This window comes from Halyomorpha halys, unplaced genomic scaffold (genome assembly GCF_000696795.3).
Source record: "Halyomorpha halys isolate HHAL.00 unplaced genomic scaffold, Hhal_1.1 Scaffold560.1, whole genome shotgun sequence".
Lineage (NCBI taxonomy): Eukaryota > Metazoa > Arthropoda > Insecta > Hemiptera > Pentatomidae > Halyomorpha > Halyomorpha halys.
Genome location: NW_027105487.1, coordinates 714,579 through 728,517, shown reverse-complemented (window position 1 = coordinate 728,517; position 13,939 = coordinate 714,579). Strand labels below are relative to the sequence as shown.

General features: G+C 30.4%; 1 protein-coding gene across 4 annotated transcripts in view; it reads left to right on the top strand.

Moving 5' to 3' along the window:
• Positions 1-4: 4 nt before the first annotated feature.
• Positions 5-13,939, top strand: part of LOC106684253 (uncharacterized) — a 53,484-nt gene continuing 39,549 nt past the window's right edge. Inside the window, exons 1-3 of one of the 4 annotated variants that reach the window (XM_067051572.1) lie at positions 324-462; positions 2,909-3,030; positions 4,877-5,021. In XM_067051572.1, the coding sequence (XP_066907673.1) occupies position 5,021 (1 nt within the window). In that variant the 5' untranslated portion in view covers positions 324-462; positions 2,909-3,030; positions 4,877-5,020. Of the gene's footprint in view, positions 467-2,908; positions 3,031-4,876; positions 5,022-13,939 lie in introns of all 4 variants that reach the window. The other 3 variants (XM_067051578.1, XM_014426219.3, XM_067051580.1) reach the window with 3 other exon arrangements.

The window sequence follows — 13,939 nt, the reverse complement described above, 5'->3', positions numbered from 1 at the left end:
AAACAGCATTAAATTTAAATTGTCTATGAATGTTGGTTTTTAATTTATTAGAAAGTTGGCGAATATTTAAAAAGTTATAAAAACATTTTTTTGCATAGTCTGTTTACGAAAATCTATTTTTAGAACCAATAGACTCCTCCAATCAGATTTCAGTCGGCTTTAAATAGCCAGAGAGTGACGAAACAAACATTTTCTAAATTCTAACATGTTTTTTAAAGTAAATCAAAATGTTATCATAATTTAAATACCCTTCAGTATTAAACAGTGATATATACTTCGTATAGATAACTTTCTTTTCATAAAAATTTTTAAATAGTGAAAATGAGCGATAATCCACCTATACTAATCGGCGAAAATGTATACTGGTTAGGAAGTGGAAGTGGCCTCCCAAAAAAAGGCAAAGTAAAATGGATAGGAAAGTTGCAAGAAATCGGACCAGGTTGGACCATTGGGGTGGAGCTGGTAGGTATGTAGTTTTAATAAATAGGCTAACCTTAAATGAACAATTTATTTTGTTCTGCGATACTTGCTAATTTTGATTACATAGTAGGTGTAAATTTTCGTTAGTTTTATGTTATAAAATATAAAAGGATTTTGAATTTTCAAGAAAAAGGTGAAATATATAAAAATTTAAACTTGATGGCTAATATCTTTGAAACAAAAACATAGTTGGAAAATAAACCTGTGGTCTATTTATTCCCAACTATGTAAGTGAATAGGATGTTACCTTGAACAAAATGTGATTAATCTTCACTTTTTGCTTTGGAAATGAACCAATTATTAATTTTATAAATAATAAATCCGGGTGTAATGTAAGAGTTTGTATTGGAAGATCATTAGTTGACTGTGTATAGTTAATTGTAGGAAGATGGCCAGGGTGGTAGTCAACAATAGTTTGGATTATCAACAATAGATTAGACTTCATCAGGGCTAGCTAAATCATTCTCAATGCGTCATGATGAAGCCTCACAACAGGAAGCGAAATGTGTAATATATCTATCTTTTTTTTTCCTTTTTGTGCATCTTTTTTTTTACCACCACTTACTAGGATTAAGATTTTTTATAAGGTTTATGTGGAATCTGGGAGTGTTGACATTAATTTTGTCATGGGCCCACTTGATAAACTCCGACTTGCTCTTGGCTATCATATGTTGGTAAACTATAGGATTACCCGTCCCTCTTGCCCCTTCCTCCAAGCTTGAAGAAATACATAACATTTTGTGTACCAAGTTATAAAATAAGACATAAATATTTTAATCACTGTATTTAGGTTCTTTGTATGAAGGTGTAATGGGTAGTAACCGGTGGGTGGTTTATCTTGTATTGTCTTCCAAAGAAAAATAGGCAACAATCTAAAACTACAACTTAAGTAGAAGTTCCAGACTTTTTATTTTTGAAATTATTTAATGCAGTTTTTTTTTTTTTTTTCACTTCATTTAGTTATATATTTATTAAAATCGTATTTCAAACTTGAAGTATCTACCAGTTTACATAAATTGGTTTCGCCTAGAATAACTATTTTCATAGATATTTACTTGGTTTGTACCAGCTAAACAAAAATTAAAATAATTTGAAATATCGTAAAGCTTTCATTAAGCACTGATAGTAATAAATAAGTTTTTAATTACACGAGCAAGGTAGGAAAATGAAGGAATAAGTGGATACATTCAGGATGAGATTGATAAAGTTGAGGCTTTATTTAAATACGAAGATTTTTTGTACTATAATTTTTTTTAAATATCAAAACTCATTTATATTCTTGTCGCCAATAGTTGAAATTGACTGTCATCTAACAGAGATTTTAAGAATTTTTCATTCTCCTTATTTGGGAATATTTTTTTGTACCTTTACCAGTTTATTCTATAGCTTTATTGACTTTCATGTGGAGAGATGTCAAGTCCGTCGTATTAATTTAAAATTTAAGTCAATGGTTTTATTTGATTATAAGCTAAATGGTTTTTTATTAGTATGTTTTGTAAGATCCTTCTGACTTTTTAATTATTATCATTGAAATTATAAGGTAACCTTAGAATTAACTTATTTTTTATGTTTTTAATACATAATTATTACAGTGATTGCTGCCTTGACAGCCTGTATACTTTCTGAGGATACAAACTCACTGGTGAACAGTGATGATTTGATTACTAAAAGTTTTCTCATTGAAATCCCATCAGTTGTAGGGATAATATGAAATAGATTCAACTGTCAATATCTACTTCTAAATTTAATCTATAATAAAGTTACACTTAGTTACTGCCGTAAATAAATATTTCATAGTCATATATAATTATAAAAAAAGAAAGAAATGTTTTCTCTATCTTGTACTCGTACCATTCGAAAATACTTTTTGATTTGATAAACTAATTACCAAGAACTGCCTGTTCGCCTCTAAAAGAGTTTGTTGAAAAAAGTAAAATACAATAGAGGTGAAAAAAAGTAGGTGAAATTGAATTGAAATAGTGAATGAGATATGGCCATATAATGTGATCCCGAGAGTCAAACAAATTTATAATTGCTTGAAAATGAAAAATTTATTAAATTTAATACAAAAATTAACATTGTGACAGAACATATCTGTGTTTAAAACTATAATTGCTATTTAATTATTATGGAATACGAAAGTTATATAATAAGATGAAGCAGCTTCTTTAAAGTAAGAGAGAGGGCGACGGGAAAATTCTCCTACTTTTATCATCAATTTTAATTTTATATTTTGCATTGGTTATTTTTGACCAAGTGAGGATTCATTCTTAAAAAATTAACAACTAGAAACCCCTAATTTTAAAAATATTGCTTTCAGACAGAAATCAATGTGTTTCAATAAGTCGTCAATTTTTGAAGAAGTTCTGGAAAATAAATGTTTTAATATTTAGTTATTTTTATTATTCATGGGTAAAAATTATTTTAGGATTTTCTGGATTGAGAATACTTTCAACTAAGAATAATCAGTATACGGACAATTACATGAGACATTGGACTTTCTCGTGAATCATCTCCACAATAAAGACGATTATTCAGATAAGAAAAAGGGTAAGGTAAAGCCAAATTTTTGTGTAAGGAAAGAGATTAGCCGTAAATAGAAATATCAAGGCTATTAACTATATAGAAAGTTTTACTACTAACTATACAGAAAATTTTGAATGCCAATTCAACGACCGAACATAGACGAAGTTGTGTAAAAAATAAAATAAATACAAATATTAGCTCATCGAGAAAACATCCTCGTTCCAAAATAGTGTCATTTATTTTATTTTTATAAACATCGATTATTTTGGAATGGATATGTTTTTTAAATAAACATATGTTAAATGTTTAAACTACGAATCAGACTTGAATGATTGAAGAATTTACATATAAATAAAGGAAGGAAGACATAAAATAGTATCAGTATAAAATAAACTAGAATAAATAATGATAAGAATAAAAAATAAGTAACAATGGCAAGAGTAAAAATTTTTTAAAAATACGTAAAATATACAGTTAAAAAAAGTACAGGAGATGTACATTTATAATAGTTTTAAACTATTTGTTCTTTGACCGCAACCCTGACCATCTTCTTATATTTAAAAAAGTTTTAAGTTAGACATAATTCATGAAAGGAATATTGGTCATATATATATAGAATATTAGTCAGTAAGCAAACAAGATCGAGTTCATTGGTCTCTTACTTCGAGCATTGGAAAATCCATTTACTCACAGACATACCTTTCTCAATTTATGTTTTGATTGGAGAAGATGGTCGGGGGCGAATACGCTTCAATCCAGGTTAAACGACTTCTATTAATTTAAAATTATCGAATGGAGAAAATATGTTTCTTTCTATTAAAAAAAAAAAACATAAATCAATGAAGTGTAAATAGTTTACCCTGGATTACTGATTGGAGAAGATGGCCGGAGGGTGCAGTCAGCAAAGAAAAACATAAATAAACCAAAAAACATTTATATATGCCGACGTTTCGACCTGAGTTTCAGATAAGATATGTATAATATAGGATGTGTAAGTAGTGTCTAAAAAACTGAAAAAAAAACAAATATTGAATCTACAAATTGAACAATATGAAAGAAAATGAAATATAGTGAGTGAGTGACTCATTTTCATTTTCTGTCATATTGATCAATTTGTAGTCACAATATTTGTTTTTTCGACACTACATTCATATCTTATATTATACATATCTTCTCATCTACATAATATTATATTTCATCTTTCACTGTTATCAATCTGCTACTGTTTAATTCCATGATTATCAATCAATTATTTTTTATTATTCAATTATCATTTTTTTATTATTTATTATTCAATTCAATATTTTGTATAGTTCCAAATTTGTTTGTATACTATTTCTTTTCAATTTTATTTTCCTCTAAATGATGGTTGTTATCTCATTGGTTGTATAGTCCTGATGAAGACCTGAAACTCAGGTCGAAACGTCGGCATAAATAAATATTTTTTTGTTTATTTATGTTTTTCTTTGCTGACCACAACCCTCGACCATCTTCTCCAATCAGTAATCTGTGGTCAGCTATTTACACCTCATTAATTTATTTTTTTTTTTTAAATAGAAAGAAACATATTTTCTCCATTCGATAATTTTAAATTATTAGAAGTCGTTTAAGCTGATTGAGGCGTAGTCGTGTAAAATATAGATATCAGGCCAATGGTGTGGAAAAAAAAGTCAATTGGCAGATTAATAGCTTCAGAAGTTAGGAATAATGCGTTAATTTTTAAAATTAAATCAGGTTTTTGTAAACTAACTGTTTTTTCTACGCCAGCGCCTCAATCATTTACTTCTACGTTAAGAACGAATTTTTAACAGCGCATAATCCCAAACTTATTCTGTATATGATGATATTGTTCACTGATGTCATGTTTCAGGACGAGCCCTTGCCGTACGGCGGCATTGATGGTAGCTGGGGCTCACGGAAGTTATTTACCTGCAAACAGAAGCACGGACTCATTGTGCCCCTAGCCAGTGTGGTATCAGAGCGCCAGAGGCCGCCGCTTGCCCAACTGCCCACAAGTATAACCTATTAATCATTTACATATTTTACCTCATAATTATTCACAATTTTTATTTATTAGATGACATTTGTACATATATTAATATAAGCTCAGATCGTATAACAGGGGATGATAGCCTTCGATATTTTACTACAAAACTTATTCAACAATGGTTTGCAAGATGCGGCAATTTTGCTGATTATCAATAGTATATTATTTTCCGATTTCGATGTTAACAAATTTTCAAAACACTGTTCAATTATAAATATATGAGGAGGTATTCTTAACAATTTAGGTAGGAATTGAAAAAAAAAATTTATAAGTTTGTAAAAATTACAACATAAATGGATGTGGATTCTCTTCCAATTTTTTTTTTTTTTTTGTAACCTTTTCCAGTTTTCCACTCAACTCTAAATTTTCCACTGGAAAGAGGCATTTTCAGTGAAGGATCCTCTTGGAGAACACGTGTTTTTTGATCTGACAAATTCTGATGGTGGAAATCCCCAAAAACTTCATACATTGTTTTACGATTTGCTGGTAATGAGTTCGGATTAGTTAACATGAAAGGAGCACAATGCATATAACCCAGAACATAAATCATACATCTGCAAATAATTTTTAAACGTAGATACTACCACACTCAACACGGTCCTGAAACTACGGCTAATTAATTGCAAAATATGAGTACCAAGACTAAACTGCAAACCGTCGTAAAACAAACAACGACCATTTTTCTCCCAACATTTGCCAAAAACTTAACATTTAATATTGCTGGTTAAAACGGTTACTAAGCTGCTAATTAGTTTGATACAGTAACGAATTACTAGGTTTTAAGTATTTTATTTCTTTCAATTATTTTTCGTCTCTGAATCCTAAACGGTGCCTCCTACCGAAAAAGTAACACTAATAATAACTAAACAACTTTAAATTCTGCGTAGATTTCAATAATAGATAATTCAATCAAATGGTTATGGTCTTGAAGCACTTGCTCTGTTTGCTTTTGGACTTCGTAGCACTAGAGACTCGATGTTTTTTATTGTTTTTTTTTTTTTAATGAAACTAAAATAACTATAAAAATTAATGCCATAAATGCATATTATTAAATAATGATAAATTAAAATAAAATTCAATGTAATTTGAGGAGCACAAAAATGGCCTTAGAAAATAAACTGGGAATTAGAAGAATTTTTAATAAATTACGTATTTAATGAGATGATAGGTAATTGCGTACTACGGGCCCCGGTCTTGAAACTGTCAGGAAACCTGACAGAAGCGCCACATTTTCCGGAACTTTCACTATCGACCATGAAATTGGCAGCAGCCCATGCTAATACGATAGATGACGATTAGCACATTTACGGAAGACAATGTCGGATTTAGAAAGGTTCACCGGAATAATGGGCGTGTTGAACCATTTTCTCAAGGTAGGCAACTGGCTCCAGAATAGAGGTAAAGATCGAGGAAGGCCTGCTGAACATAGAAGATGTGGACTCGTTGAAGGCGGTCTTGGTATGAAGGATCAAGAGGAATATCTTGAACCAAATGCAAGCAGATATAGAAACCCCCATGGCCCATTGTCAAGGAAAGACTGAAGAAGGTTTTTGGAGGTTGAATGAACAACGGAAGAAGACATCCTCCAAATGTTAAGGGAAGTGAAAAAAACCTTGATAGTCTAGCGGACAGTATACCGGGGTTCTCCTTGTCCGGCATTATCAATTAACAGAGAAATAGGGAGAAACAGTTAATGTCGAGGAGGTCAAGGGGAGAATGGGGTTCCTAGTTACGATCCTGCAAGTGTAATTGGCAAAAGAGACAGGTTATTATATAGTTAATATCAAGTTGATTAGCAAAGATCAATGAGAGCACCGTGGACGAAAGTATCCTATCGCCAGATTTGATGATATATTGGACCGACTGAGTTGGACAACGATCTTTAGGGCTTATAACACCAAATCAAAATGCATCCTCACGTTCAACACAAAACGGCGTTTACGATATAAAGGGAGTAGTAAACGGCGTTTACGTTAGAAAGGGAGTAGTAAACGGCGTTTACTAGAATGCCATTCGGATTGAAGAATGCCCCGATAACCTTTCAGCGTTTGTTTGATGGATGATTTTTTGAAAGGAATAGACGATTTCAGGTCTACATGGACAATTTACTGGTGTTCACCAAAACGGAGGGCGGGTGTGTAGGACATTGATTAATTGACATTAATTGTCAACGTTCTTTAGCAACAATTTTGTTCTTATAGAACTAAAAAAAAAAATATTATTGTATTAAAATAATGCTATTTAAGTTCTTGATTCTTGATATTTAAAAAAGTTCTGGATATTCACGTACGTTGTTCCGCGTTTCCAAAGAAATAACAAGCAGCGTCAAAAAGGACTATTTTTGAGAAGACTCTTAAGGAGACTTCCTGAGGAGTTCAATGTAGGCATTTCATAAGAGGTGTTGGAAAGAATTAATTCTGACTTCGTTTAATTTTTACCTCAATCGAATTTTTAGACGCCGTATTCTTACGTGAAACCGATAAGATGGAAATTTTTTTTTTATTTTTAAATAAAATCTTGAGATGTGATTGGTTTCCGTTTTAAATTTAACATTAGTAGTACATATGTATCATTCATTATACCTTCAACGTAAAAATTTAATGTGGCTACGTGTAAAGTATAGAGTTATCCTGAAGGTGGAACAAAAAAACCTGGAAATATGGTGATTCAGTGATACATACGTTTTAAATAAAACTATAAAATGGAATATAGTTTTTTTTTTTAACTTTAACTTTAATTGCTTTGAACAGCCCTTGCAAAGTGAGGCGAATCGTCGGACATTTAATAGTTAAAAACTATTTGTTCTTTTTGACCGCAACCCTGATCATCTTCTTCATATAAAATGGAGTAGTGTAGACTTCAAAACCAATTTATCAGCATTCAATCATAAATTTTTAGAAAATTCAAAGTTTATTATTAATAGGTTTAATGTATTATAATTGACCAAAAAAAAAAATTTGGCATTTTCAAATTTCTTATTTTTTCTTTGCTTGAAAAATAAAAACTTTTCCATTTTTTAAGTCATTGCGAAGTGATGGCTGAGGTTATTCAGTTATTATTTCTTTAGTTCTGTCACGCATTAAGTTTTGTTGGGGTGACAAAAATAACCCTTCTTCTGAAAATACCGGATAGGATGAATCAGAGGCTGTCTCTGTCTCCCCTTGCTGGTAGTAAAAGTTATGGGCTCTCACCAGTCACTGACTCGCCCGTGCACCGGTTGCAGGTCATATCCTACCTCAGCAAAATTCAGCTAAAATGTATTTGAGCTCTGTCAAGAGTAAATATATGTCTTCCTTTTTAATTTACTGAAACACATGCTTCAATAATTTCTGATATGTGATTACACGGCTGAAAGATACGAAGTCAATCTGGCATCATTATCTATTCCCAGATATAGGTAATATTTCATATAATATTTTCATATATGTTTATTTATACAATATAAGTTTCTTTGATGCGACAGAAGTCCTAATTTCTATAGGATTTCTTTATTTATTTATCATGCAATCAGAGCTTTTAAGAACTGGAATATTACTCTAAAAAATAATGGGTGGCAACATATTAAAAATAAAACAATATGAGCATTTCAGTCCTGCTTATGGTAACTAATAAAAAACAGTTGTTTTAATTATTTAGATTAAGAAGTAGTAAAAAAAATAAAAACTGTTTATTCTAATCTGCAGTGCAGTCATGTATTAAGTAACTGAAGTTCCCAGAACAACAATAATAAATAAATTGATACCAATATCTTCCGTTGGTAAACAAACACTGCTCTTGCGTTCAAACTACTATGTTATCCAAGGTTTTTGTTGTTTAATTATTCAATAATATTGGCTGGTAAATGATATTCAGCTAAACCGCGTTTTCAAAACTACCTTATTTGGAGGGGTTTGACTGACTACATATGTTCTTTTCTCGATTGTATTTCTCCATTTTTGAAACCACATCTTTTGTTATAATTATGTTTTAAGACGACAGTTTCTTTTTATTTTGTATGGATGATAACAGACATTTCTTCCCATTCATATACTTTTTTTTATTACTATGAAATTTATCCCTGGGCTTCAACAGTACGAGATAGTTTTAATAATACCCCAGGAGGATAAGGCAATCATTCTAAGATAATTTCATCTGATTTAAAAACTAAAAAGTTAAAAGAAGTAGATAAACAAGTAACCTTGAAATCACTAATTTAAATAGAGTAAAATAAATAACTTCGCAGAAAGGAGATGGATAAATAAGGTGATAAATACAAAGAGGAGAGGGGACACTCAGCCAATTCGTTGGCAAAGCTAAGCTAGCACTCACTTTGATGTACCGACAGACTTCGGCCCTAACTGTGTGGTGCGGTGCCGTGCAGAACGCCCCATACTCATCTGAGCAAAACGGATGTTCGAGGTGCTCAGTTGGTGCGTTTCCTCAAGTAAATCCGCGGCCTCAGACTGGTCAATGGCCTCTAAATGTCAACTTTTAATTTCTTCCCCATGACTAATAAAATTAGTTTTATCAGAAAAACTTTACTTTTGTTGAAACTAGAGTGATATTTTAGATTTTAAGCAGAATGTTTAATAATGTTCTGATTTGATACTGAATAACTCCAAAACTAAGGGTCTCTGAACAGGAGGTTCTATTATAAATTCAGTCAGATTTGCTATAGTTCGAAACGAAAATTAGCTTTCGTACGACTTTCTGTAGCTGTTTCTTTAACATAGTCCATTTTCCCTAAAAAGTCAAAAATAATTGTGATGTCTTTTATTTTGTGAAATATTGTCAAAAATAATAATTTGAAAATAATCAGTTAGAACGAATTTGAACTAGATTTAAAGGTTATTTCAGCCTTTATGTAAATGTGTTCTATGATTTCCTGGAAAATGGCGGATAAACAAACATTTTGAGTGAAAATTCTAAAAATTGTAGAGGTTAGGAGGAGTGAACATGTATTATCTGTCTGTATGACAAGAGGAATCCTTGATTCCTTTTCTTCCTGGCTCCCAAAATCCCAGAATTAGGTCCAGGATTGTCTTACACTCAAATATGTGTTAATAGCAAGCAGTGTTTGAAGAATAAAAATTGTTCGTTTATTGATTATTTGTAATAACAACAACATTATCAAAGTGTTGTTGTATTGTAATGTAATAGTAATTATAGTAAGCGTTAATCGGCCAATATTATGGTGGAAGAAGGGTAATTATCAGCCATCTCATGTACAGTAATCATTTTACTGCACTGAGAGGAACTGCAGAAAAAAAAAACCGTTAGAGGTGGATGACTTCTTTCAAAAATAACAGATTTGAAAAGAATGGAACGTCTCACGAATAGGACTGTATTTGAATATAAAATAGTTCGAAGGAAAAAAAATTATTTTGCTAATATAAAAATATGATTTTTATACATTATTTTAAATATGTTATTATTTTCTTTCCATAATTCTTGACTTATTACATTCGACATAAAATATCAAAATGATTACTTTAACTTTAGTTATTTTTAACAGTTATCTAATGTAACGTTAAGTAAAATAATCATTCATGCTCAGAAGTTAATTTGCGTTCACATAAGCACTTACACAAGTTACAATAAGCAATTTTCATTCAATTATTAGGTGTTTAGTATGGAAAAATTCGTTTTGGTAATGTTTTGACCTGCTTTTATCTTTTGATTTTTAGTTCATATAGTAAGACATTTCAAATGAATTATTAAAAAAATACAACCTTTCAACTAATTCATATTGTTTTTTATTTGTATTTGGAAGAATAATGGAATATGGAAAGATCACAACTGTGATTAATTACCAAAAGTAATGAAACTTATTAATTATGAATTACAGTTGATAATTAATTGCCATTATGTTTCTAGCCTGTGTCCTGTTTTATTTAATAAAGAATTTTATTTTTATATTTTACAATTCTATCTTTACAAGAAACATGATTTTCTATTACTTTCAGTAAAAATTATAACCAAATTATTGGAGACTTCTGTATCTTTGCAATAATATTCTCATGACCCTCAATCCTAAGATTAAGATTCTGAAATAATTATTTCAGAAAAAGAAGAACAGATAGATTCCTGGACTGGATCTTATAAGATCATGATAGCTAACTGCACTAAAATAATAACACGGAATTAATATTGTAAGTAATCACTAATAAATACAAAAAAATCAAGTTTTAAAGTCTAAATGACTTCGCCAGTGAAAGAAGAGCGATGGGATAATGGTGTCAGTCTGTGAAATTTAACAGAGATGCGAATTCTCATTTCTGACGCTGGAACTAATGAAAGATCAGATATTCGTACAATGTTTGAACACCTAGCTAGGTAATTGATGACATTCATGGATGAAAGTGTTATGTTACAAACATATGAATATGAGAAAAATTGAATTTGTTGTTCATTTATTTCAATTATAACAGGAGAACTAAATTTTAACAATTAAACACCATAGTTTAATGTTTAAAAATATTTAAGTATTAAAGATATTCTTCAAGGCAAAACTCTATAATTTTACCTTATAATACCTATACATGGCACCTTCATCTCCTCATGTCTTTTATTATCAGATTATAATTTACGACCACGATAAGAATAATACTATACCACTGTAGTTTTGTAATCCAGTAATGACAATATATTAAAATCCCTACATATTTCAAATAGTATAAACAAATATCTGATAACAGATCACTTCCTTGTTGAAATATTTTAAATGATAGAATATGATGATAATGGACTGCATACTGTCTGTATGCAGAACTCACATCTGTCATCCACAACACGACTTCAGCATACTTTTGAGACCTAAGCGGGTAAACAAATTAAATAAAGACCTTACAAAAAAATATCTTCTCTGATTATGGCATGACATCCTCCAAAATATTCCGAACTTCTCACATGTAGAAGAATTTATTAGACGCTCTATTTCAAGCGAAATTTTATTTTTACGCTAAGTAGAAAGTTTTTGTTTGTACTTTTTGTTCGCTATAACCTTAATTCAGTCAATGAAATGTTTTTAGATCGTGAGGCTATCAGATATCGAAAGAGCGGAACCAAGAAGGATGGTAATAGTCCGAGAGCCCGTATTATATGAAGAGAACTTTGTTAACAATTTTTGAATCTTAATTGCACTTTGATTAAAGAAATCAAAGTTTGCAAGTTGGGTCATACTACCGGAATAAATGGTAGAAAAAATTAATTATCTGAAGACTTTTAATTTCTTTTGTAATTAATATTAGGCTAACTCCTGAATCAAATATCGTTATTCTGCCTGCCTATAGATGTAACCAGCGGTAGGCAGACATTTTTCAAAACTTCTCTTAATGGAACTGAAAATGAACTTATCTGAAGACGATTAATTTCTTTTCTGCAAAGTAGTAGACAACCCCTGGGTGTCAATCGAGTCTTATATAAGGACTTGAAAATAAAGAATCCAATTATCAATTAAATCATTATAGAAACGGGACACCCGATTCAAAACAATAAACAGCATATTTTAATTTGTCATGTAATAAGATAAATGAATATATTTAATCAAATGATAATAAAATAATTAATAAAATGATAGTTCAATATTGGATACAAAACAGCTATATGAGGAAGCTTTTGAAGTATTGAACCCAGTAAAATTTTAATTTATAAACTATTTAGAACGATATCGACAGCGATAGCGAGATTCAAACTACGTTAGTTGTGTTTAAAAAAAAATGAAGAAACATTTCTTCCATGGGGTTACATTTGATAACATTTGGCTTATCTATATTTTTATTGTGTTTGTTTTACATTCTTTAAAGATTTCTTGTTTATAAATCTATATTCAGTTTCGAAGAGATGCTACATTACATGAGGTAAACTTTTATGTTATTAATACCGTTCGGTTTTATATTTAATGTAGAAAATTTTATTGGACTAATTTATTTTCTCCATTTAAAAAATTCGAACAAGTTGAATTTAAACAAATTATTTATTAATTATCTGCTTGGTCTGTTTACTAAAGCACATATTATAAAATAATATTTTATTATATTGAATAATTGTCAAAAATGTTTTTTTTTAATTTATGCCTTAATTTGTTCCGCGACACTTGATCCATCGGAATCTCATTTTCTTTTTGAAGAACTAAATTCGATAGCAATGTTTTCAAGAAAACTATAATTTCTTTATCAATAATGATAATTCTTTTTCATATGAGGTGGCAATTTGAAATCTTTGCGAGTTTTCAAGAGAGAACCTCTTGAGAAAAAATCTCTAACTGCGTCCTGAGCGAACTTGGCGTATTACAATAGTTGTGAACATCTATGTGTAGCTGATCTGTCAAATTTTAGTTTATTTTAATTTTAACTGAATTTTGTTTGATTTTATTTAGCTGACGAATTCCATTACATTACTGGCCTATATTTCCATCAGATAAAACTGTTCTCTCAATTTACAGCTGAAATCTGCTCACGTAATCTGGTTGATCGGCAGACCAGAAATTACGATTAAAAATTCATTTCTGAGGTATTACATTACCCCTTTACATTATCGTTGTTTTGTTTTTTCACTTTCTTACGATTTTTATATAAAGTTCTCTGAAGCTTCAAAATGTTTACTTTATTATCTATTATATTCAGTGATTTTTTTTTTTTTTTGTGATTGACTGGATGATAATTTTATTGCTAAAACATTGTAGGCAGTAAAATTATGTGTTTTGTAGGAGTTAGGACTGGGTACCCTTAGTTGGGGGGCAATTTGGCAGTCGATCGTGAGTCTGACCAAATCACCTGTTGCATAACCGTTGGTCTAGTAACAGTACTTCTTTACAATGTATTGAATATATATAAGTTAAGTATTGGCAAAAGCAAAATGTCAAAAAAGAGAGGAAGGAATAAGATCTAACTCGCTTGTACTGCTGTA